Below are 22,599 nucleotides of genomic sequence, written 5' to 3' on the forward strand. Positions count from 1 at the left end.
AGTTTCTTCTTGTTTGTCCAAACATTTTCCTCACATTCACATGATATTTTTGTATAACCAATTTTTTTTCTATTAAATTTATTTTATTTTTAACTTATAAATTTGGTTAACTTTGTTTATCGGTTTGTATATTGGAAAAAAATATATTTTTTGTTTTTTATTTTTTTTCACTATTTAACAAGATAAGCCCTGTCTTTACTAACAAGGGATGTGACATCAGAGGATGTGAACTCCTACAAGGGGGCGTATTGTTAGAATGTTGAAAGTTGCGGATAGGGTTACTACTTTCGAAACGCAACACAATTCGTCCCATATCTTCTATAAGAGGAGGCATGGCCAAGCGTGTTAAGGCTTGCGACTCGTAATCTGAGGGTCGCGGGTTCGCATCCCCCTCGCGCCAAACATGCTCGCCCTTTCAGTTGTGGGGGCGTTATAATGTGACGGTCAATCCCACTATTCGTTGGTAAAAGAGTAGCCCAAGAGTCGGCGGTGGGTGGTGATGACTAGCTGCCTTCTCTTTAGTCTTACACTGCTAAATTAGGGACGGCTAGCACAGATAGCTCTCGAGTAGCTTTGTGCGAAATTCAAAAACAAACAAACAAACTATAAAAGGATCTACCACAAAGCAATTCCGAAGCTACCCCACACCCCCCCCTTTACCTCATATGATAACAGGATAATATTTTTAGGCCTTCAAAAAAAATGAACGTCGTATTAAGTTATTTTTCTGGCAACCGCCAAAAAAAAAAAAAAAGAAACAAACACCGGTCAGGTGGAAATCCTAGTCAGGAATTGTGCAGCATTTCTAGACATTGCACAGGAACACCAGTGACACATCAAGGACGTCCAACAGCGGAAATCTGTTAACACAAGCGATGTCTGGATGCCGGATTTGGTCATCTGAACAAGTAGGTAGGATGTTGTACACTGAAAACAAAGGTCAATTGACTTGTTTGTTTGAAAGTAAACTCAAAGTGTTCTGCTCACCACTGGTATCGAAAATGGGTTTCGACCCTGAGCGTGGTCAAATAACAAATATAAAGGGTTTAACCTCGTAAGTCTAAAATTGTAATTAGATCTCAAATTAGTCAAGAAGTGACGAAGCCATAAGCTAAAAAGTTTACACTTGAAAAAAACAAGGTTCATGTTTTGCTTTAAGACTGTATTAAGTTAACATAAGGATTTTTCATCGGAACTACGGTTCTTCATGAGAAAAATTACAGGCCGTGGAAAAACTACAAAGCAAATATACGTAAATAAACGAAACTAATTACATTTCTTGTATATCTTGTTGTAGGCGAAATGATTATTCTAGATGTTACCACGTGAAATATTAAAGGTCGCTTTTGATAAATCGTTTCTTTTGTGCACGACTTCAACAAGTGACGTCAACAATATAAATATTGGGTTGAGGAATAATTCGTGAGCGTTTTTTTCAAGTTAACAAAATATATTCATGAATGAAACGCTTTCGCAAAATATTTCATGTCATTTGGTAGATAATTTTTTGCTCTAATAGATGGTGTGTTTGATTTTCATATGTCTTTAATTTTTTCTTTCATTTTCAGCTCATTAAATGGAATGTCAAGTGGACAAAATAGAGCATTTTCGACACCATCTGCTTTTCGCATTTAATTTCTTGCAATTTCGTTTAAAACAATGCATACTATATACCTAGGTATTACATGAAATAAAGTATCATAATAAATGTTTTGGGTGTAATGTGTTCATGCATTGAAGTATTGTATAGTCTTGCATGTAATGCTTGAATGAAATTATTTAAAAACGCTCACGAATTATTCCTCAACCTAATAGAACCAAGTAACAGTGATGTCCTAGAGATTTAATTATTAAGGTAGGTAAACTGGGCACTATATTTTAGTTTAGCATCTATCGGAGAGAGATAGCACCTCTTCACCTCGAATGACATTTATAAAAATATTTCCAGCAACCAAAGTAAAACAGTAAACAGAGGATATATCACCGTCTGCAGCCAATATTTATTTATAAACTCGCTTCTTCGCAAGCGCGGCATGGCCAGGTAGTTAGAGCGCTCGACTCTTAATCCGAGGGTTGCTGGTTCGAATCCTGCTACCAAGCATGATCACCTTTTCAACGATAGAAGTGTTATAGTGAGACGGTTAATCCTACAGTTTGTTGGCAAAGAGTAGCTCAAAAGTTGGTGACTTTAGTTTTAGTACATTCTATTACTTCTAAATTATGAACAACCATGTGCTTTTTTTATTTGTGTCTGAAGGTTGTTGTAACGTGTGCGCGTTTATATATATATATATATATATTGCGTGTGTTTGTACCTATATATGTACCCTCGTTACACGATGTCATTCTATTCCATAAGCATGATCCAAAGCCTCTCGTTCTTCTGTTAACAATCAAATCATTGTTTGTACTCCCGACCCTTGACCTTTTGTCTCAAACACATTCACAAAAGGTATAAAAAGATAACATCACCATGACGTCACGACGAGTTGGATGACCTCTGCAGCTAGTTCAACAAATGTTATTTGTGCATTAGTAAACAGTTTCAAGAAGTCCTGATGACTTATTGCGTTCTAAAAATAATCTTATATCAACCTAAAAGTAGGCTGTATCTCAAGACGGCTGGTATGGGTATTAGAACTTTAATTAAAATAAAGTAGAAAACAACGTTTCGATCTGAAGATAACCGAAGAAGGGCGAAACGTTGTTCTGTACTTTATTTTTAATTAAAATTTTAATACCCATACTTGACATCAAAAACTAAAACTAGGCTGTTAACACAAAATGTTTAATATGTATATATAGAATATTCACAAGGAACATAAAACGTGCATCTAAATTTATTATGAAATATGTGAAAATACGTTAGTTTACAATCTATCAGAGATTTATTTACGGTACTTGAAAGATTTTCACTGAAAAGGTTTCATTTTCGAACCTAAACCTAACGAAATATTTTATCTCCACCAAATTGTAGTACACAGTCTGTGTTCTGTTCACCGCGGGAATCTAGTTCGGGATATTAACGTTTTAAGTCCGTAAATTTAAAGATGACATAAATTAAAGTTACTGAGCATGTGCAGAAGAAGTAACAAAACACCCTAGGGGGAGCTAGCTTCTAACAGAGGAGAAAAAGAATCATAAACAATTAAAATGTTAAAAGATATTAGAATTCAGGGATTTTATTCTACTTACGATCACACACACAAATAATACTACAATCTAACGTTTCTAGCGTTACATACACCGATAAACTTCTATGACAGCGAATCATATGAGAAATTAGGGTTGTCGGTATAACTTTCAAGCAAAAAGCTAAAAAAAATTAAAAATGGATTTGTGTTACAAGGGATTCCCCAGTGAACTTTTATTTTAACCTTCGGAAACGGTCGATGTTCTATAAGACTTACATGTGACACACTAACATACGAGACGCGTGTCTTTAAGGGTGATTATTTAAGTGCTTTTAGCCTATACCTATCAGGTAAGGCATTCGGGCTATGCTATTGTATCGCAAAAATGTTTTTTTCTTACAAAACTATCTAATGGAGTTAAAATTTTATGAAATATTGGAAAATTGGTATGTTAATTTTGTAACGATTAACATGGTTCATTATTTCGATGTTCACAAAATAGTTCAGTAATATATTAGAATGAAAAGTAAAATAGGACCAGGTACAGATGAAAAAAAAATGGATAAAGTAATGTGACATCTAGAGCGAACAAAGCAAATCTATAGCGTGGAAAAAGGAAGAAAACGAAAAATACGAGTAGAATTGACGTCAGCAGAGATTTTCGACATGACGCACGAGAATAGTGCTTGCAGCCCATTCAGAACAGCCCCGTTCCTTTCCCAGAAAGAATCGATGAAACCGGTGATTTTCTTTAAACAATATGTTCTCTCTCAGTTCAAAGGCCAATCAATATTGCTAGCTTTGATCTTATAACTATATTACTATGTTGATTGGGCAATAGAGAGACTGAAATATAACGAACACTCAATGCTTTGAGAGTAAAAATGAAATTAGGATAATTAATTTTGACAAAAGTAATAATATTAGCTTTAACTACAAACCATCTATTAAAGGACATTAATCTTCGCCAACGTACCACCGTTGTCTTAAAGTAATTTCTACTCTCTCAAATCTGTAGCGAAAATAACATAGATGGAGAGATAAACATAACCTGATGGGGTCAAAGTTCGCTTTCTGAATCTTACATTAGTTTAAATAAAATAAAATTATAACAACTAAGTTTATATCTGTGAACAACTTAGCAGTATTGGTATATTTTCTGTTTGAATGTGAATGAACTTACATCGTGTATTTGGTGTTTTCACTTCTAGAAAGTTATCCGTAGAGCTATAATGTAAGCGATAGCACAGAAGTTACCATATATATCATATTTTAAATTACTTTGGTGGCATTTCACTTAAGCACATGGTGCTAATTAGAAAATGCTTCGCTAAAGAACCAAGTAACAGTCGTGCCATATAGATGTAAGTATTAGGTATACTGGGCAAAAAGAGAGCAGCGCCTTGAAAGAAATTTATAAAAATATTTCAGACAACCAAAGTAAACCAGTAAACAGGTGATACGAGCATTTAGCTTCATATTTAAATCTACCATTCGCTGTATACAAAACAATGAAAATCGATAAAATATAAAACACCATCAAAATTCTTACCTGCATTGTCACTGGTTTTTAAAGACCCAAAAAATAAATAATATCTAAGATTCAAATAACTACCGACTTTAAAGTCGCACTTTTTAAAATTCATTGACAGTAATAAAGTGAGGGTTATACCGGTTATAAATAGTCTCAGAGACTAATGAAAAAAAAAACCTTCTTCCGAGTGCTTTAATATTACTATTTGTTAAACAAATGTGAAAATATTTCGATTCTAGTTGCTGATGATAAAAGTATTCATCCCCATGGTTTTATGCAGAGGAATGAAGAAACAGAAGTTATGGTTCTATAAAGGTGGAAAATTTGGACACCGACCAATGAAGTATAAGTATCTTCTGGTTTGTACCAATTACTTACCTTGTAAAGTTTGACGATGTTTATGTGAATAGTGAACCTCACCTGATAAAGGTTTGATAAAGTATAGATGGTGAACCTCACCTGATAAAGTTTGACAAAGTATAGATGGTGAACCTCACCTGATAAAGTTTGATAAAGTATAGATGGTGAACCTCACCTGATAAAGTTTGACGATATGAGGGTGATGTAGAAGCTTCATTATTTGTACTTCTCGGTAAACCTTTTCCAAGTTTACTTTATCCAAGTGGGCTTTGTCAATTATCTTGATGGCTACCTGAAAAAGAAAGACAACTGAGTTGAGTTTCAGTTATAAATCAGTTATGATTTATTATTTAACTTCAAATTTACTTTAACTTTCAGACTGAATAAACTACACCTCACGAGTCAAACACGGTTGTCAGGAATGAAGGCATTGTAGTTCATTTCGCTAGGTCTGGTCATGTTATATCTGATGGTTATACATTATAATGCATGTTTCTAGATCTGATCATGTTGTAGCTAATGGTGGCACATTATATACTGCATGTCCCTTGATTTGGTCATGTTTTACCTGATAGTCGTACGTTATTGTCCGTTTTTTTTTGTTACTCGAGGGCTATCTGTACTAGCTGTCCCTAATTCTGTAGTGTAAGACTAGAGGAAAGACAGCTAGTCATCATCACTCACCGCCAATTCATGGGCTACTCTTTTACCAACGAATAGTGACATTGACTGTCACATTATAAAGTCCCCACGGCTGAAAGGGCAAACATGTTTGGTGCGACCGGGATTCGAACCCGCGACCCTCAGATTACGAGTCGAACGACTTAACACGCTTGGCCATGCCGAGTCCCAGGAGATTTGAGACACATTTTTAACTTCAAGTGGGTTTCTCGTCATCAAATATTGCTTGAATGTATGAATATTTTTTTCATCGCATAAGGTAACTGAATAGAGACATAATTTGATGTATACAGCTATTTATTATTATAATAGATGTATTTTTATTCGGTTATAAATTAATTCCAATATAGAACTCTATTTTTTTAAATAATAAAATATTATTTGTAGTAAAATTAAAAAAGTGTCTTTTTTGTTTCGAATTTCGCGCAAAGCTACACGAGAGCTATTTGCACCAGCCGTTCCTAATTCTGCTGTGCAAGACTAGAGGGAAGGCAGCTAGTCATCACCACCCACCGCCAACTCTTGGGCTACTCTTTTTACCAACGAATAGTGGGATTGACCGTCACATTATAACGCCCCCACGGCTAAAAGGGCGTGCATGTTTGGTTTGACGGGGATTCGAACCTGCAACCCTCGGATTTCGAGTCGAGTGCCTTAACCACCTGACCATACCAGGCTAATTAAAAAAGTAGAAACAATAGAGATTATTCCGTGTAGAGGTGTTACAGAAATAAATTTGATTTTAGTTTTTTCTTGGCTATTACAATCTTCTTAAAGCAATAACTTTTCAGTAGCATGACATTACCAATAATAAGGTGAATAATATAAGAACATTTTATGTTCTGGTAAAGCTTTATGAGACAAATCTTGTTTAACTTGTAACTCTAGACGTTGTTTTGAATTCAGCTCAAAGCTACACAACGGACTATCGGTGCTCTGCCTACCACGGGTATCGAAACCCGGTTTTTAGCGTTGTAAGTCCGTAGACATGCCGCTGAGCCTCTGGTTGGCAGCTCTAGATGAACTCCAAAATAGGATGAATAATTCTTGTTCCTAGAAATCACAAGAAACGTCATCTTGATGAAGAAACTAAGACATTTATTTTCTTCCAGCCTTCTAAAATAGTTAAAAGGTTCGAATAACTTGAAACATATAAATTACAACATATAGAGAGGGGAAAATACCCTAAAGTAGGTGTTTATAAAAAAATCGGGAAGAATGTATAGGAAGGTTATACTAGGCTATCTACTGTGTCCACTGAAGGGAATATAACCCCTGATTCTATTGAAGTCTTACCTCCAGAGAACAGTTCAGGAACTTATTTGTTTAGTATTCCAAGCAAGACAGAGAGGTTTTGTTTTACTGGACATCTAACAACCGAGAAACAAGGGTACGAATACATTAATACTTAGTTCTGAAAGGTGTAACTTGTTTAATACAGTTTGTTCAATCTTTCACGTGGAGCTGCATGATGTACATTCACGATACTGGCACGTGCACTCTATTGTATCTCATTCATAACATTTCTGTCGAGTGACAAGTTTAGTTTTAACAATTTAAATTAAACAGCAGACGTTTATAACCAAATAGCTGAAAACTGTGTAAACGTGTGTCAGTTAGAATCAAATTAACTAATGTTAACCACTAGTAGTTGCACAGAACTGTCCAAACCAATTTATCGTGAGCTTTAAGTAAAAACAGCGGATGTTGATAGTAAAATTGCACACAGACTAAACAAACACTTGGATTAAAAACAAAAAGTACTATTTATATATTCCTTATGCTATATTACTGGTATGGAAAGACATTTCCGTAATGAGTTCTGTATCAGAATACGTCTTGCATATTACGTATTCAGCCGTATTAATTCACTTCTTTTTACATAACATTCAAGAGTCACTCCATTTAGCATCGGAATCTTACAACGCTAGTAAATATGCATTAGATTTAGAAAGGAAGACACTGATTATAAGTTTTAAAGAATCTAATGAATATCTCTAAGTCATACTAAACATTTGTTTGACCTAGGTTACTTGAAGAAAAATATTTAGAAATCCAGAAATGTCCCTTGCTGTCTTGTTATATTTATACTAATTATTTTGAGCAAACCAATGATCCACTAAGCCAAATATAGAATCATCCAGAAACGTAAACTAGTTTCAATGTGAGATAGATGATTTCTTAAAGAACCAATGCTTTGAAGTTTCTTATGACATTAGCTTTTACTAACACTAAAAGTTTGTTGTATTACATTTATGAATAGTGCTACATTGTCTGCTGACATGTTTCCATTAAACAGTTTTGACATAAAGTTGTGAAAGTGTTTACTAATGTAATGTCTGACGCAACTTACGTTACAGGAATAAAAGTATTGGACCTTCAACAATATCCCTCATATTCGATCACCACATTCGTAAGAAGGTAATTTTAAAATAAATTAAGGTAAAAAAACAATAAGCGTTTAATGAAAGATCATACTATTATAGATAAATACGAAACTACAACTGTATTGAACGTTGTACTAGTTGTGTTAACTTATTCCTCTCAGTTTTAAGTAAATCTCACAATCAAGTGTTTGCAGTTGTAAATGCTTCCTTATATGTAAACACTAACGTTTAATAAACTGAATGAACTATTTATTCTTAACAAACTGTATTTATATGGAGTCATTGCTTGGATTTTACAACGATAATCGAAACAAGTAAAAACAAATTTTTCATGTAGAAAGCTGCAATATTTGGACACAGGTGATATTATTTAAACAATTTATTATTTGTTGTCTTTAAAGTTTTATAATTATATCTTTAATTATATATCAATATCTTATTAACCTACAAATTACCGACTTATTGATGTAGTCCACATTGTCAACCAACTGAACAATTTTATTTTCTGCCAATAAAGATGTAATATTTCATTTTTAAATAATAATTTGTTTGTTTGTTTTGGAATTTCGCACAAAGCAACTCGAGGGCTATCTGTGCTAGCCGTCCCTAATTTAGCAGTGTAAGACTAGAGGGAAGGCAGCTAGTCATCACCACCCACCGCCAACTCTTGGGCTACTCTTTTACCAACGAATAGTGGGATTGATCGTAAATTATAACGCCCCCACGGCTGGGAGGGCGAGCATGTTTGGCGCGACGGGGATGCGAACCCGCGACCCTCAGATTACGAAGCGCACGCCTTGACGCGCTGGGCCATGCCAGGCTCCTTTAAATAATAGACAACAATTACTAAAAGGGTTAATTATTTATTTGTGTGTTTGTCTCCGTGACTAACTCATCTACTTACAAACAATTCAGTGCAAAAATAGTTTCGAAAAATTTGTTTAAAACCCATTGGGGTGGGTTTCAGAGTAATTACAGATTTATATCAGGAAAAACATAAGTAATCATTACCACAGCACGAACCTAAAGACAATTATATAAAAACGTTTGTCCATTATGGTAAAATTCACACACGAGTATCTAATGTTATTTTAGTATCGTATGAAAAACAGACTTCACACCCCAAATTGTGGACTCAAAACTACTATTGTAGCGTCAACCATTTTGAAACTACAAAGAAGTGTGGATAATATTCATAAGGAAACGCTTTCTATCAGGATATCATTGGACCACGTGACAATCACCAGCTCGTGGACGTGACCGCCTAGTTTTCATGCACGAATTTCCTTCCACTGTCAGTGTTACCATACTATTGTCACCTGTACTTTTAAAATGGTTTCTTGGGTATTAAAATAATGAAATTAATTTTCTTTCACTATATATGATTCAAGGTTACTTGTAGGCTTACGATATAAAGTATAATTGGTATATTGCGTAGATACATATTTATAAATAATTTCCTAAAGTATCTAATTATGCAAGTCTAAAACAGACTTTACTTACAATACATGTTTAATGTTAGAGAATTCAGAATCACTTAAACTCCCCAGGGGGCGTTTGAAACACCTCTCCGCGAGTATGAAATCCTTATTGTTTAGTACGAACTATTTTTTTCAGAACGTTTGACGGGGTTGTGAATTCATTAGAAATTAGCGTTTCGGACAGGCGACTGGACTGTTCAAAGTTCGAACCTCGAAGCCACTGCATACGTTTCGAATTTCCAGCTGTAGTTGCATTACTAACATAAAGCCAATCTCGTTCAAAACAAACTTTAAAATGCTCTTGTGGTGGCACGTGTGCTGATTGGTTGTCTTTCAGGTCAGTAGGTCAAAATTAGCGACTATTACTAGAATCTTAAATCGTTTAGCCCGTGTGTATGTAAAATACTATTCAACTTGAAAATATCCATAGCTGAAAGATCAGAGTAACTTGTATATGTTCCCTACTGAATAAGCTGCCGTTGCAACTCCTGGTTTTGTGGACTGAGCGTGGACCAGCCGCTAAGTTTGTACTGAAACAGTAACCAAATTTTATGCGAATTTTGGTTACATTTACTGCCATTGTTGACATTAACATAAGCGAAGAACAAAGCTGGCTGTAAATTCTGTACACAGTCTGTTTCCTTCTTATTTCACTTTCTATGCTTTTTATGCGTGTCCGCCGCTGGTACAGAGGTAAGTCTATGCATTTACAACGCTAAAATCAGGGGATTCGATCCCCCTCGATGGAATCATCAGATAACCAAATGTGGTGCTATAAAACAACACACACACACATATATACATGCAATTAATTTTATAAAATAATTGTTTTATTTTTAAACTGAAAAAAATAAAACTTTATTTTGGCAAATCGCACATTATTCGGGTTCAAAACCCAATCTATCCAAATAAAAGTAACTGCTACACGTTACTTTGGTATTCTTTATAGAATGCTATACGTAACAGAAACAGAAAACCTCTCCCTAAAAACATCATAACATATATATAAAAAAACGTAAACCATAAACGTATGAGCTTCCATTCAACCAGAAAATTCCATTATGTGGGTTTCTTTCGAAGATATAATCCCCATAATCGGAAGAGATACAACGAAAACCAAAAACTCCCTGGTTGTGATAAGAATGTATCATTTATATTTCCACCTGAATCCTATTTATTAACCAATGTCTTCTTCACCTCACCATTAAATAAACTATGGGAGTAACAAACAAAATAGAATAAAGTACACGAAACCGATCTCGTGTTTTTAACGGTTTTAACCGATCCGTTATTTATTCTCACAATAAATAAAAATTCGAGTCTTGCAATTTTGAAAAAAAAATCTGTTCTGATTGTGGTAGAAGGAAGTCTCTCTTAAGAAATCATTGGCTTTTCAACTATGTCAAACATATTAGGTGCTACAATTAAACCATTACGGTAAAACTATTATTCATATTCACGTTTTTGAATTTAGATAGTGATTATTGGTTCTGTTTCTTTAACTCCAGGCAAAAATTGTATAAATGAACTCCGACTGCATTCGAAATGTTTATTTTTGGGTCATCAGGCACAGTAATATATTCAACAGCACTTGGGCTATCGGGTTCTTGTCTTGAGATTTATCCATTTCAAGCTTATTTTATCCTGTTTATTGAAGCATTTTATTTGATGAATCCTTGTACCATAAAAACATCTCAACACTGAGAAACGGCTGAGTCCTCTGCAAGCTTGTTTGTGGCTAGAGATAAACTTCCAGTTTAATAACACATACATTTCGTCTAGTTTCCAGAGTTATTTTGAAGTCACATCTCTTAAAGCACAAAACATCCGTTTTTAAGTCAACTGAAAAGATAAACAGATGACGTCTGAAATATAATTACTTTGTTGATAGTTTGTAAACACAATTTAAATACTGTTGAAGGCACATAGCTCTATATAAAAAAAAACTACCATAGCTTTTTACGTGAACACGATTAAAGAACTATATTTCGTTGTATCATGGGACCTGTTAAGAAGATCTGATGGACATCACATATATTGCTCCTCGTGATATGTCATACAAGCTTCGTATTGGCATATTTAGGTCAACCTCAACCAGATGCTAAACATAATCTTATTTAACCCATATTTACCTCTAAAACTAGTGACCTATATCAGAAACTAGTTCAACAGTATATGGTTCAAAGTATATCGAATTGACAGAATTCTTACTGTTTAGAAAACAGTTTAGTTCAACTGAATAATTATGAAACAAAACAATAGGAAAATTAGAAGCATTAGAACAACTTAGATATATTTATTTTAATGTTTAAGCCACTATTATTATGGTGGCGGCGATTATTGGATTGACTGGTTTCTCCATAGGACTGTGTTTAATGAAGGTGGTGGCGATGACTGGATAACTTGTGTACGATTTCAATGCTAAGCTCGCTCATACTTAGAACATATATCAGAAAGAAAATTTCCAAAAGGTACTCGGCTAACACGTTTGTTTGTTTTACCTCTTCAGACCCATTTATAAGACGTTTGCTTACAAAAGACACGTGTTGAAGGAAATGATACATTACGTATTGCATTGTGAAGTTATTTGTTTCCGTATTTCACTATTAAGACAGGGTAAGAAAAACAAAATATGCTATTTGTAAAATTAATGTATGGAAACCGCGTTAAAGTTTACTTTAGTGCGAAGGCTGAACCTTAGACACATAACGTTCATAATTTTGAAGGCAATTGACACAGTTATAAACAAACAGATTCGATTCTATGTTTGACTCCACAACAGTCTTAACTAATCAAGTTGAAAACTCGAGCTGTTCTTACTTATAATATTCCTTAATAGTTAACTGATATCTGATTAACTATGCCAGTAAGCATATTTACATATTGTAATAAAACCTATGTATTTAAACATTGAATAACGTTGAAAAGCAACAAAAAGTCGTGTTTTCTCACTTCAGTAAATCTGTAGTTTATTTCGCTCGGAAAACTTACAGGCTATTAAAGTTGTATACACATTATTAATTAAAGAACACATACCACTAACGTTCTTACTACTATGTTTATATTTAAACAACCTATGCCAGATCTATTTTCAGATACTGAATGAATAACAAAAATAAAAACGTTTTAATATCCGACTATTACACTTGAAACTGGTACACCCTGGAAAGTTTGAAACAAAATACCCAACTTTCATAGTGGAATAAATTACGAACTCCTACAGTAATTTTCAAGGGAGGTTACATTTTAAGATGTGGATCTACAGAAACTAAACTATTTAACAATTGGTCGTAGAAACCTTAGGAACTAAAATGTGGTTAAACATTTTCTAGCCAGCTGTTTCGAAGTATGAATAAAACATATCAAACAAAAACGTTTCTTCACTAATAAAACAGATTCGATATAATTTATAAATTAATTTAACCTCTTCTCAGCGAGTTACAAGTCGGATCTGACTAGTGTCATTAATACCCTTATCGCGTTGCATATCTGTAACAGATAGGGACAGACAAACCTCGTGCGTTACAAGGGTTCTGGCCTAAATTCTAGGGGAGTTTCTACAAGTATCCTGAATACGTGTACACGTGTATTATCAAATGTTACTTTTACTTCTGTTTGACATCAACTGTTTAGAATTTGGTACATTTTTCAGTTGGTATGAAATTAGTAATTTATATTAACATAAATCGCGCGCTAAACTATGGCGTATGGATTACATAAATTCCGTTCTCCCTTTCTATAGCAGTTTATTAGTTTTTGAATCATGTATTAAGCTAATCACAAAGTTCTTGAGATATAAATTTGACATAACACGCACAGCTCTTGTCAGACAGTGTCCACAGACTTCCGATAAATTAGGTTATAAAATGAATTACTAAAGATTAGGTCACAAATAAAAATCTGCATGATATACAAATAGTTCATCACATTTCAAGATGATGTGGCATCTTGGTACATCAGTTAGGTGAATCAGGAGTTGCTTATAGTATATTATTAACATTATATGTAGATAGTTCATCACACACCTATATGATGTGACATCTTGATATAACAGGTGAATCAGGCATTGCTTATTGTACATTATTAAAATTATATGCAGATAGTTCATCACACATCTATATGATGTGACATCTTGATATATCAGGTGAATCAGGCATTGCTTATTGTACATTATTAAAATTATATGCAGATAGTTCATCACACATCTATATGATGTGACATCTTGATATATCAGGAGTTGCTTATAGTATTTTATTAATATTATACATGGATCACACATCTATACGATGCGATATTTTGGTAGTAATTAGTTCGGTAAATTATAACAAAAAATCGTTTTTATAATACCGTGTATTGAATTACGAACTGACTTTTGTAGCAGAACTTGTTTTAACTGGGCCTTAAAAGGGTCCAGTATCTTGCATATCGTTTTGTATTAACACTAACATTGTTAAGATTGGAAAAATATCTTCAAAACATTATTTTATTTCAACAGCTTGTTAATATAAGTTATTTTTCAAACATTTAACTAAAAGGAGTCTATGTTCATAGGGTAAAAAGAATTTGTTCATTTTGTGTTTTGAATCAAATAGCATTGACTCTGGTTAGGTTTAGGAAAGCGCCAATTACATCTCCACTCTGCATCCTAAGTGTTGGGCTTAAAAAGCTTAATTAATCCAGTAATGCTGGGATCAAGTGATAAAAAGTGTAATGTCTTGTTGAATGTCAGAACGGCTGGTACGGGTATTAACTCTTTAACTAATAAAAGTCGAAACGTAGTTCTCTGCTTTATTAGCAAAAGTGTTAACACCCATACGGTTCTGAAATACATTTTTACCTCAAGTGGGTTTCTCATCATCAAAAATAATGTCTTATTGTTATGTGCTATAATATATATAACTCCATTCAACACCATGCTATACTGTTCTAAACACGACACGTTATTCAGTTTATGGATTGACTTCTAATTTTATAGCTTGTGTAGCCTTGCGATACATGAGAAGTTTGCTACAATTAGCTCAAAACCCCGCCAACTTCACGAACAGCACGGGAATACCAGCAGGACTAAGAGGGACACCGCGATTCATTCACTTTGAGAAGGAAATCACGTGACCCCAACTTCCGTCCATACAGCTGATTAAGTTACCGAGAAAAATAGGCCTGTTGCATAGTTGAAGAACCAAATAGACGTCATTTTTTGCGTGATTTTAAAGTGCAGCTGTTTGTTTAGCACGGTATTTGCTATCAGTTTAAAAAAAGAAAACAACAAGGCTTAAACCCAACTGGCATGTGTTAAGCTCTATTTTCTTTTTACCTAAAACGATTATATTGCGTTTAAAACATTCAATTTTTGTAAAGTTTGGTAAGCGATAATAAACTTGCAAATGAGCTTGATACATAATTGTAAATTACAGGACTTCAGATGTCTATGTAACAAAAGGTATAATAATTATTATTATTATTTACTAATGTCTTTATTTATAATACTTTTAACAGTTGCTAAGGCATAAAACACATGTTGTAGAAAATAACCTCGAATTTGCTTTAAATAATCAGAGGCAAATATTTGTTTTAGCAACCACAGCAGAATTGAAAAATAAACACTTAAAAACAAAGTGTAGTGTTCAGTTTCAAATAGAACTCAATAGTTTATTGTTCATCTAAACTGAATGTTACAGAAAGTAAGTTAACGTATGTACGGGTACAATTCTCAAGATATCCAACAACACTTTTAAAATTGATAACGAGTTGAAATGTGGCGGGAAAACGTTAAGAACTACCAATAAAAAGAGCTGATCGAATCTGTCATTTAATACTTTAGGTCACAATAATCTAAGTATCTCAGATAATACAGAGAGAACAGAGGAATTAATCATACAGTATTCAAGCTAAAGTTAGTAGAACTGGCAGACAATAGATCTGTCAAACAACAATCAACAGAAGATCCAAGTCGTTTGTGAACTAATTTGTAATAGTTCTGAAAAGCACAAAAAGTTTGAAATTGTCTTACAACTTTAAAAAGACACAGTAGGTCGATTAAATTATTCAACTAAAAAAAAAGATGCTCATAATAACATGAAACGTTCACAAAACAGCTTTAGAGAAAGAATATTGTAATTGAAAATGTGTTAAAAAGGAATTTTCTGCTTTACGTTCCTTCCTCACACTTCTTACCTCTGTTTTAGTAATTCGATGGCGTGCAAGTTTTACTACAGCAAAGTTCCCTTTCCCTATTGTACGCTCGATGTCATAAAATCCCACTCGGATCGGGGCTTTGGGTTTCTCCGCCATCCCCATAGCTCCACCCTCAAACCACCGATAACGTATCCTTGGTCTTGCCACGTGCAGCAATGCTGAATTCACGGCAGTGTTTCCTACAGGGTCGGGATGAAGGTTTCTCTCCCCCTCAGCTCATTTCCACGTGCTCTCTCGAACGAGGTATGACGTAATGCACTAACGTCATCAGTCCGTGCATTATCGACTTATATTCCTACAGTCTTGCTCAAAGATGACGTCAGCACTTATGCTGTTTGTGTTGTGAGGGGAACAGGCAGGATAGCCTAAGGAGTGGGGTCTGCGTTTGGCAAGAAGTGCTCGCACACGTTCTGTTTCAATAACTTGGCGTTAAAACAACATTGTATTCTGAATTAAACAAAACAAGTAGGCATATTAACCGACACGTACACCTTGTTCAAGTGCTAAATTTAATATTGGAATGTTCGGGGTATTTCTTAAAATAAGTTCATTTTATTACAGTTGCCAGTGTTAAAGTAAATACATAACCTGGTTACGTGATCACTTGCACTCTCAAAATGAGTTGATAGAACATATAGTTTGAAGTGGGTGGATGTATTTCAAATGACAATTTTATATTGTAAGGTAGTACCATATACTAATAATTCAGCAACAGTAATTCTTAAAAACAAAGTAGAACAAAAATATATTCAATTCTAAGCCAAAGTAAATTGAACTATAACAAAAGGTTTTTCATGCGCTTGTTGCAAACTATAACAAAATATTTTTCATGTATATTTCAGGTGTTTACAGTAAACTATACAAAAAGTTTGTACATGTTTATTATAAGCTATAATAAAACATTTATCATGTCCTTATTTTAAGGTATACAAATTAGTTTTTAATTATAATGAAACGTTTCCTTACGTCTGTCTGACGTCTTTATTACAAACTATAACAGAGAGTTTTAAAGTCTATTTAATGTGTTTTTTATAAACTAAAACAAAAACTATTCACGTCTGTGTTATATTTATTGTAAAGTATTACAAAACGTTGTTCATGTCTATTCGATGTGTCTTATTGCACGTATGACCAAGAAGAATGACGTAACACTTTTGTTTTCAACTACTGGGTGTCGACCCCTTTCCTGTGGGTCAGAGGTAAGTTTATAGACTTATACGTTAAAACCCAGGTTCGATTCTTCGTGGTGGACATAGAGAGAGAGAGAGAAAAAAAAAGTATATTGTTTAACTTTACCCTTAGGAATCAACAACGATAGGCCTGGTATTAAAGTAACCGACATAATTTGCTACCTACACTACCAAGTTCTTACGGACCTTTCACCGCTGTGAATGAGAAAGTTAAACTGTTTCAACAGTTTTACACCAGTGTTCATGTGAACCGGTGAAAGAAAACATGACTGAGCAACTTTCTGTGCAGGATCATCGTTCACCAGGGGGATAAGTGTTTGTTTTTGAATTTCGCGCAAAGCTACACGAGGGCTATCTGCGCTAGCCGTCCCTAATTTTGCAGTGTAATATTAGAAAGAAGGCACCTAGTCATCACCACCCACCGCCGACTCTTTGGCTACTCTTACCAACGAAACGTCACATTATAACTCATCCATGGCTGAAAGAGCGAGCATATTTGGTGCGATGGCGATTCGAACTCGCGACCCTCAGATTACGATTCGAATGCCTTAACTCAGGGGATAAGTGAATTTAACAATTTCAAATATGACATGTGAATAGAAACATAAAGATGATAGCAGAGACTACTTAAGAACTATTGGGTGTAAAAGTGTTTATACGACAAAATTCCATGGTCGCTGTAGACACCTAGAGTTAGGGCCAGAGGTGATCAGAAACTTATGATTTATTGTAACCCTACTTGTGAATAAAACTTTTTTAATGTTCTGTAAACATAGTTTTGATTAATCTTAATATGAAATTTCTTGACTGCCGCAAATCAGAAAACAACAACAACATAGATAACGAAACGGAAAAGTGACCATAGTTTTATATATTACGCATAACGTTTAAGTAATTGAGCTCTTACGTATTGTTTAACCGTACTGAAACGGTTAACTCCCAGTGTATGTGATTCACGGCTTTAATTCCTGCCTTCGTTGTCAGTTAAACTACTACCTGCTCTGAGTTTCGGAATATCTGAGTTTCAGACCCATATATATGCATTTTTGTGTAACTGGTCATCGACTGGGCAAGGTACCATGTTGCCAAGGTAAACGTTAAAATTGTATTTTAGCTACAGTTTTAAAGAAAAATAAGTTTCTATTTGAAAGCCTGCGCAAAATAATTCCAACAATGGGAGAACCTGACGATGACCGAAGACGGCCGAAACGTTGTTCACTCCTCTACGTAAAAAATTTTCTCAACCCAAACGAGCAGTTTTTACATATATAATGAGAAAATGTTCTGTAAGTAGACGAATTAGGTATATCCTGCCCTTAGTGGCCAATTTAGTTTCAAAGCCAGTGATTTTTTTTCCTGTCAACTGATTGTTGTCTGAACGAAACGTCACCATGTATATTATAACATCTTATACAGTTAATATACTAGATGATAATCAGTTGTTGTTGTTGTTTTTGGAATTTCGCGCAAAGCTACTCGAGGGCTATCTGCGCTAGCCGTCCCTAATTTAGCAGTGTAAGACTAGAGGGAAGGCAGCTAGTCATCACCACCCACCGCCAACTCTTGGGCTACTCTTTTACCAACGAATAGTGGGATTGACCGTTACTTTATAACGCCCCAACGGCTGGGAGGGCGAGCATGTTTAGCGCGACGCGGGCGCGAACCCGCGACCCTTGGATTACGAGTCGCACGCCTTACGCGCTTGGCCATGCCAGGCCATGATAATCAGAGTTTTATGCTGTTTCGCATCTTCGCTACTACCTCGTTAACATGTTTGACTTCAAGTTACTGAAACCCATTTCACTGGTCACTTTGTCCAATTCAGCAACAACTTTCAAGTGTATTCTACTACATAAGTAGCAGTATTATTGAACTTCCTGGTCAAACAAAATGCACAAGAAAATTTATTTCGAATATTCCTACAAAGGTATCTTTACTTTGCGTCCCTAATTTTGAGCTGATGTTTGTTCAACAGCACTCATTGTTACTGTAATCTTAGAGTAAGATTTGTTTTTAACCATTACAAGAATCTACAGTTCTTCAGCGATGAAAGATATTTTTATTTTATTTTTGCAGCAAAAAGGCATAAGCCATGAATCTTCAAACCCACCAACAAACAAACCTTTCCCAACCAATAACAGTTAATTGTAAGAGAAATATATATGCAAAAACTGCTCGTTTGGGTTGAGAAAATATTTTACATAGAAGAGCGAACAACGTTTCGACCTTCTTCGGTCATCGTCAGGTTCACAAAGAAAGAGGTAACTGACCGGAAGCTGACCACATGTTTGGAAGGGGTTGTGTAACTACGTGTCGAAATGTAGAGGGCGGTGTTAGATGTTTGAATATATAATGTTATATTATTTATTTTATTATTATAAACCAATACAAAGGAACACCTTTATACCTATATTAAAAATATTAAAATAAATAATAATAATATTATTTTATTATATTTAATATAGGTATAAAGGCGTTCCTTTATATTGGTTTATTTTGGGTTTAAGTTAATTGAGTTAATTGTAAGGACAAGTTTTAAATGTTTAATTCTTATTCAATCTTCAAACTCTGATATAATTACTTAACTTACAAGAATGATACAAAGAGTCATTTTACACAAGGCTGGGAGAAAAGAAGGCTGACCTCTAGCGGGTACTATGGTATGGCATGATTTTCATACATGTGTCAGGCGGCTGACTATAATTGTTTCGCAGAACTATCTCTCGAGGCCCTATCGGACCTTGATGGTGTAATTTCGTCCTCTCCAACTTACGTTCCCATGTGGTACAAACATTGCTTTTGTTTACTGGATTTTTATTGTGCTAACATCACCACTCCTCTCCAAATTAGATTCCTGTATGGTACAAACATTGCTTTTGTTTACTGGATTTTTATTGTGCTAACATCACCACTCCTCTCCAAATTAGATTCCTGTATGGTACAAACATTGCTTTTGTTTACTGGATTTTTATTGTGCTAACATTACCACTCCTCTCCAAATTAGGTTCCTGTATGGTACAAAAGTTGCTTTTGTGTCACTGGACTTTTATAATGCTTATTACAAATTAAGTAAACCTAAATTTTGCTTCCTTAATCAACATGATGTAATTGTTTGATAAAGAGAAGCCCACTTTAAACAAATATAATTTGGAGACAGTTTATTTCAAATGTACATCGTTTGTCATACATATATTTCATTCCAACCATCTCCCAATATAATACACTTGTCTTTGTTTTTTAACACCAAGGAAATAAAATTATTCCATTTATTGGGTGCGAATATCCTTTCTTCTTTTCCTTAGTCTATGAAGAACATATAAACTCATTATATGAGCTCTTTGGATATTGATGAAAGTAAATGTTTTTTTTTGTTTGTTGTTTTCGGGCAAATTTTAGTCTAAATGCTCGTATTCAATATTTCAAAACAGCTGGTTTGTTTTTGAATTTAGCACAAAGCTGCTCGAGGGCTATCTATGCTAGCCGTCCCTAATTTAGCAGTGTAAGACGAGAGGGAAGGTAGCTAGTCATCGCCACCAACCGTCAACTCTTGGGCCACTCTTTTACCAACGACTAGTGGGATTGACCGTCACATTATAACGCCCCCACGGCTGAAAGAGCGAGCATGTTTGGCGCGACGGGGACGCGAACCCGCGACCCTCAGATTACGAGTCGCACGCCTTAATACGCTTGGCCATGCCTGGCCCTCCAAAACAGCCAAAGTTTATATTATGTCTGTCATTAACAACAGTACTTCGATCATTATAATATATATATATATATATTAATTTACCCAACTCAAGTCCAGATGAAGATGATTTAATGAAACAAATACTATTTGCAATATTGCAAATTGGAAATACATTTTTCTACAGAAGTAACATAATTGTGACATTTTTAACTAGTTATCTAATTTAACATTTTTGGCATAGAATAAGCAAGAATATCTTCAGTTTTTGTGAGTACGAAGTATAGAGTTTATGAATATCCTATAAACAAAATTACTGGTGCAACAATATAAATGAAACCTCACGAAAATACGGTAATAACTAAAGTAAGTTGAACATGTTTATAAAGATTCTTAGTTATATTTCTAACAACTATCACCATCGGGTGTGTTGGACCATCTTTAGCCTCGATAACAGCCTTGCTTCAGTGTGGTACAGATTCAGGAGGGTTAATATTTGCCATTTATCAACAGGTATTGACAGTGAGTTATGGTGGCAGAAACATGTTCATTCCAATAATAATGAAAATTTTCCTGACCGTGAATGATAACTAAAACCATTGTCACGAATTTTTCGAAATACTGTACAGCAATGCTGGTTAGAGGAACTGCTGCATTGTTGTCTTAGAAGAGGTCTTTTCTATTGGAATATAATTGTGAAATTATCTGCAACAATGTTTAGGTGCAACAATTTGAAAGAGGTTTAACAGTCAGATCAACAAATTTCGAGTAAATATAATTTTATTTTGTCTCTACCGGAACTTGAATTAATATATAGTGTTTTCGCCAGTTTATTGTTGTTGTTTTCATGTTTATTGTAAGTAGCTTTTGGCTAGTCAATGTTACGGTGTTTATTTGTTTTGGATGCTATTGTTGTAGAATTGTGAGAAATGTTTCGAATGTATAACTTAATAGTGTGTTTCATCACCAATGTAGTATAGGGTGTGCCTTAATATCGTTTGGTTTGGTTTTGAATTTCGCGCAAAGCTACACGAGGGCTATCTGCGCTAGCCGTCCCTAATTTAGCAGTGCAAGACTAGAGAGAAGGCAGCTAGTCATTACCACCCACCGCCAACTCTTGGGCCACTCTTCTACCAACACGAATAGTGGGATTGACCGTCAGATTATAACGTCCCCACGGCTGAAAGGATGAGCGTGTTTGGTGTGACGGGGATTCGAACCCTCGACCCTCCGATTACGAGTCGACTTCCTTAACCACCTGGCCATGCCGGGCCAGGTGTCTTAATAAATTGACCAGTAAGTTAACATGTAAAATGACCAGTAACCTTCTTTAATTATAAGGTCATTTGAGCCTTGTAACTATTTTGTACTCATACGCTCTTCGACATTTTGATGATCAGTCCTTTAAGTTTCATGAAGAGGAAATACAAGCAGGACACAAAGTTATACAACTCTTGGTAGTAAACTAATTAGATTTGGTTTCTAAAACAAATACAACTTAGGTCAATAGGTAAAAATAAACAGTCACGTACTTAAAATATGCATAAGAGTAGAATTACTAGTGGATATTATAGAGTAGATTGAATTACACAAATAAAATTCTGGGTTAATCACACGACTTGAAAACGATGAAACCTAAACAATGGTGAAACAAATGGCTACGTAATGCTCTCACCAAACCTTTGATAAAGCTGCCACATAAGGCCTTTGATATATTTTAAGACATACAGTTTAGTGTTTGAGAATATTTGTCATCGTAAAAATATAATTCCCCATCTCTCAAGTTGTAAATAAATAAAAACTAGCATGTTTATTTAACTATAAGTAAACTAAATGTTAATAATTCTGAATGTGGAAGCAAAATTTGGAAGATACCATCAGATGGAAACTGGTATATGTAAATAGGCTTCTAGTAAGTATTGTACAAAATCATATGGAATACAGTGGTTTAT

The 22,599-nt window shown here is 34.6% G+C and overlaps 1 protein-coding gene across 2 annotated transcripts in view; it reads right to left on the reverse strand.

Moving 5' to 3' along the window:
- The window catches only part of LOC143231653 (serine/threonine-protein kinase SIK2-like), a 75,045-nt gene extending 59,029 nt beyond the window's left edge, over nucleotides 1-16,016 (reverse strand). The window contains exons 1-2 of one of the 2 annotated variants that reach the window (XM_076466203.1): nucleotides 15,752-16,016; nucleotides 5,204-5,320 (exon numbers count right to left, since the gene is read on the reverse strand). In XM_076466203.1, coding sequence (XP_076322318.1) covers nucleotides 5,204-5,320; nucleotides 15,752-15,874 — 240 coding nt within the window. In that variant the 5' untranslated portion in view covers nucleotides 15,875-16,016. Of the gene's footprint in view, nucleotides 1-5,203; nucleotides 5,321-15,751 lie in introns of those variants that run through there. The other variant, XM_076466204.1, reaches the window with a different exon arrangement.
- Nucleotides 16,017-22,599: the final 6,583 nt, after the last annotated feature.

The sequence above is a fragment of the Tachypleus tridentatus genome, chromosome 11, assembly GCF_004210375.1.
Source record: "Tachypleus tridentatus isolate NWPU-2018 chromosome 11, ASM421037v1, whole genome shotgun sequence".
Lineage (NCBI taxonomy): Eukaryota > Metazoa > Arthropoda > Merostomata > Xiphosura > Limulidae > Tachypleus > Tachypleus tridentatus.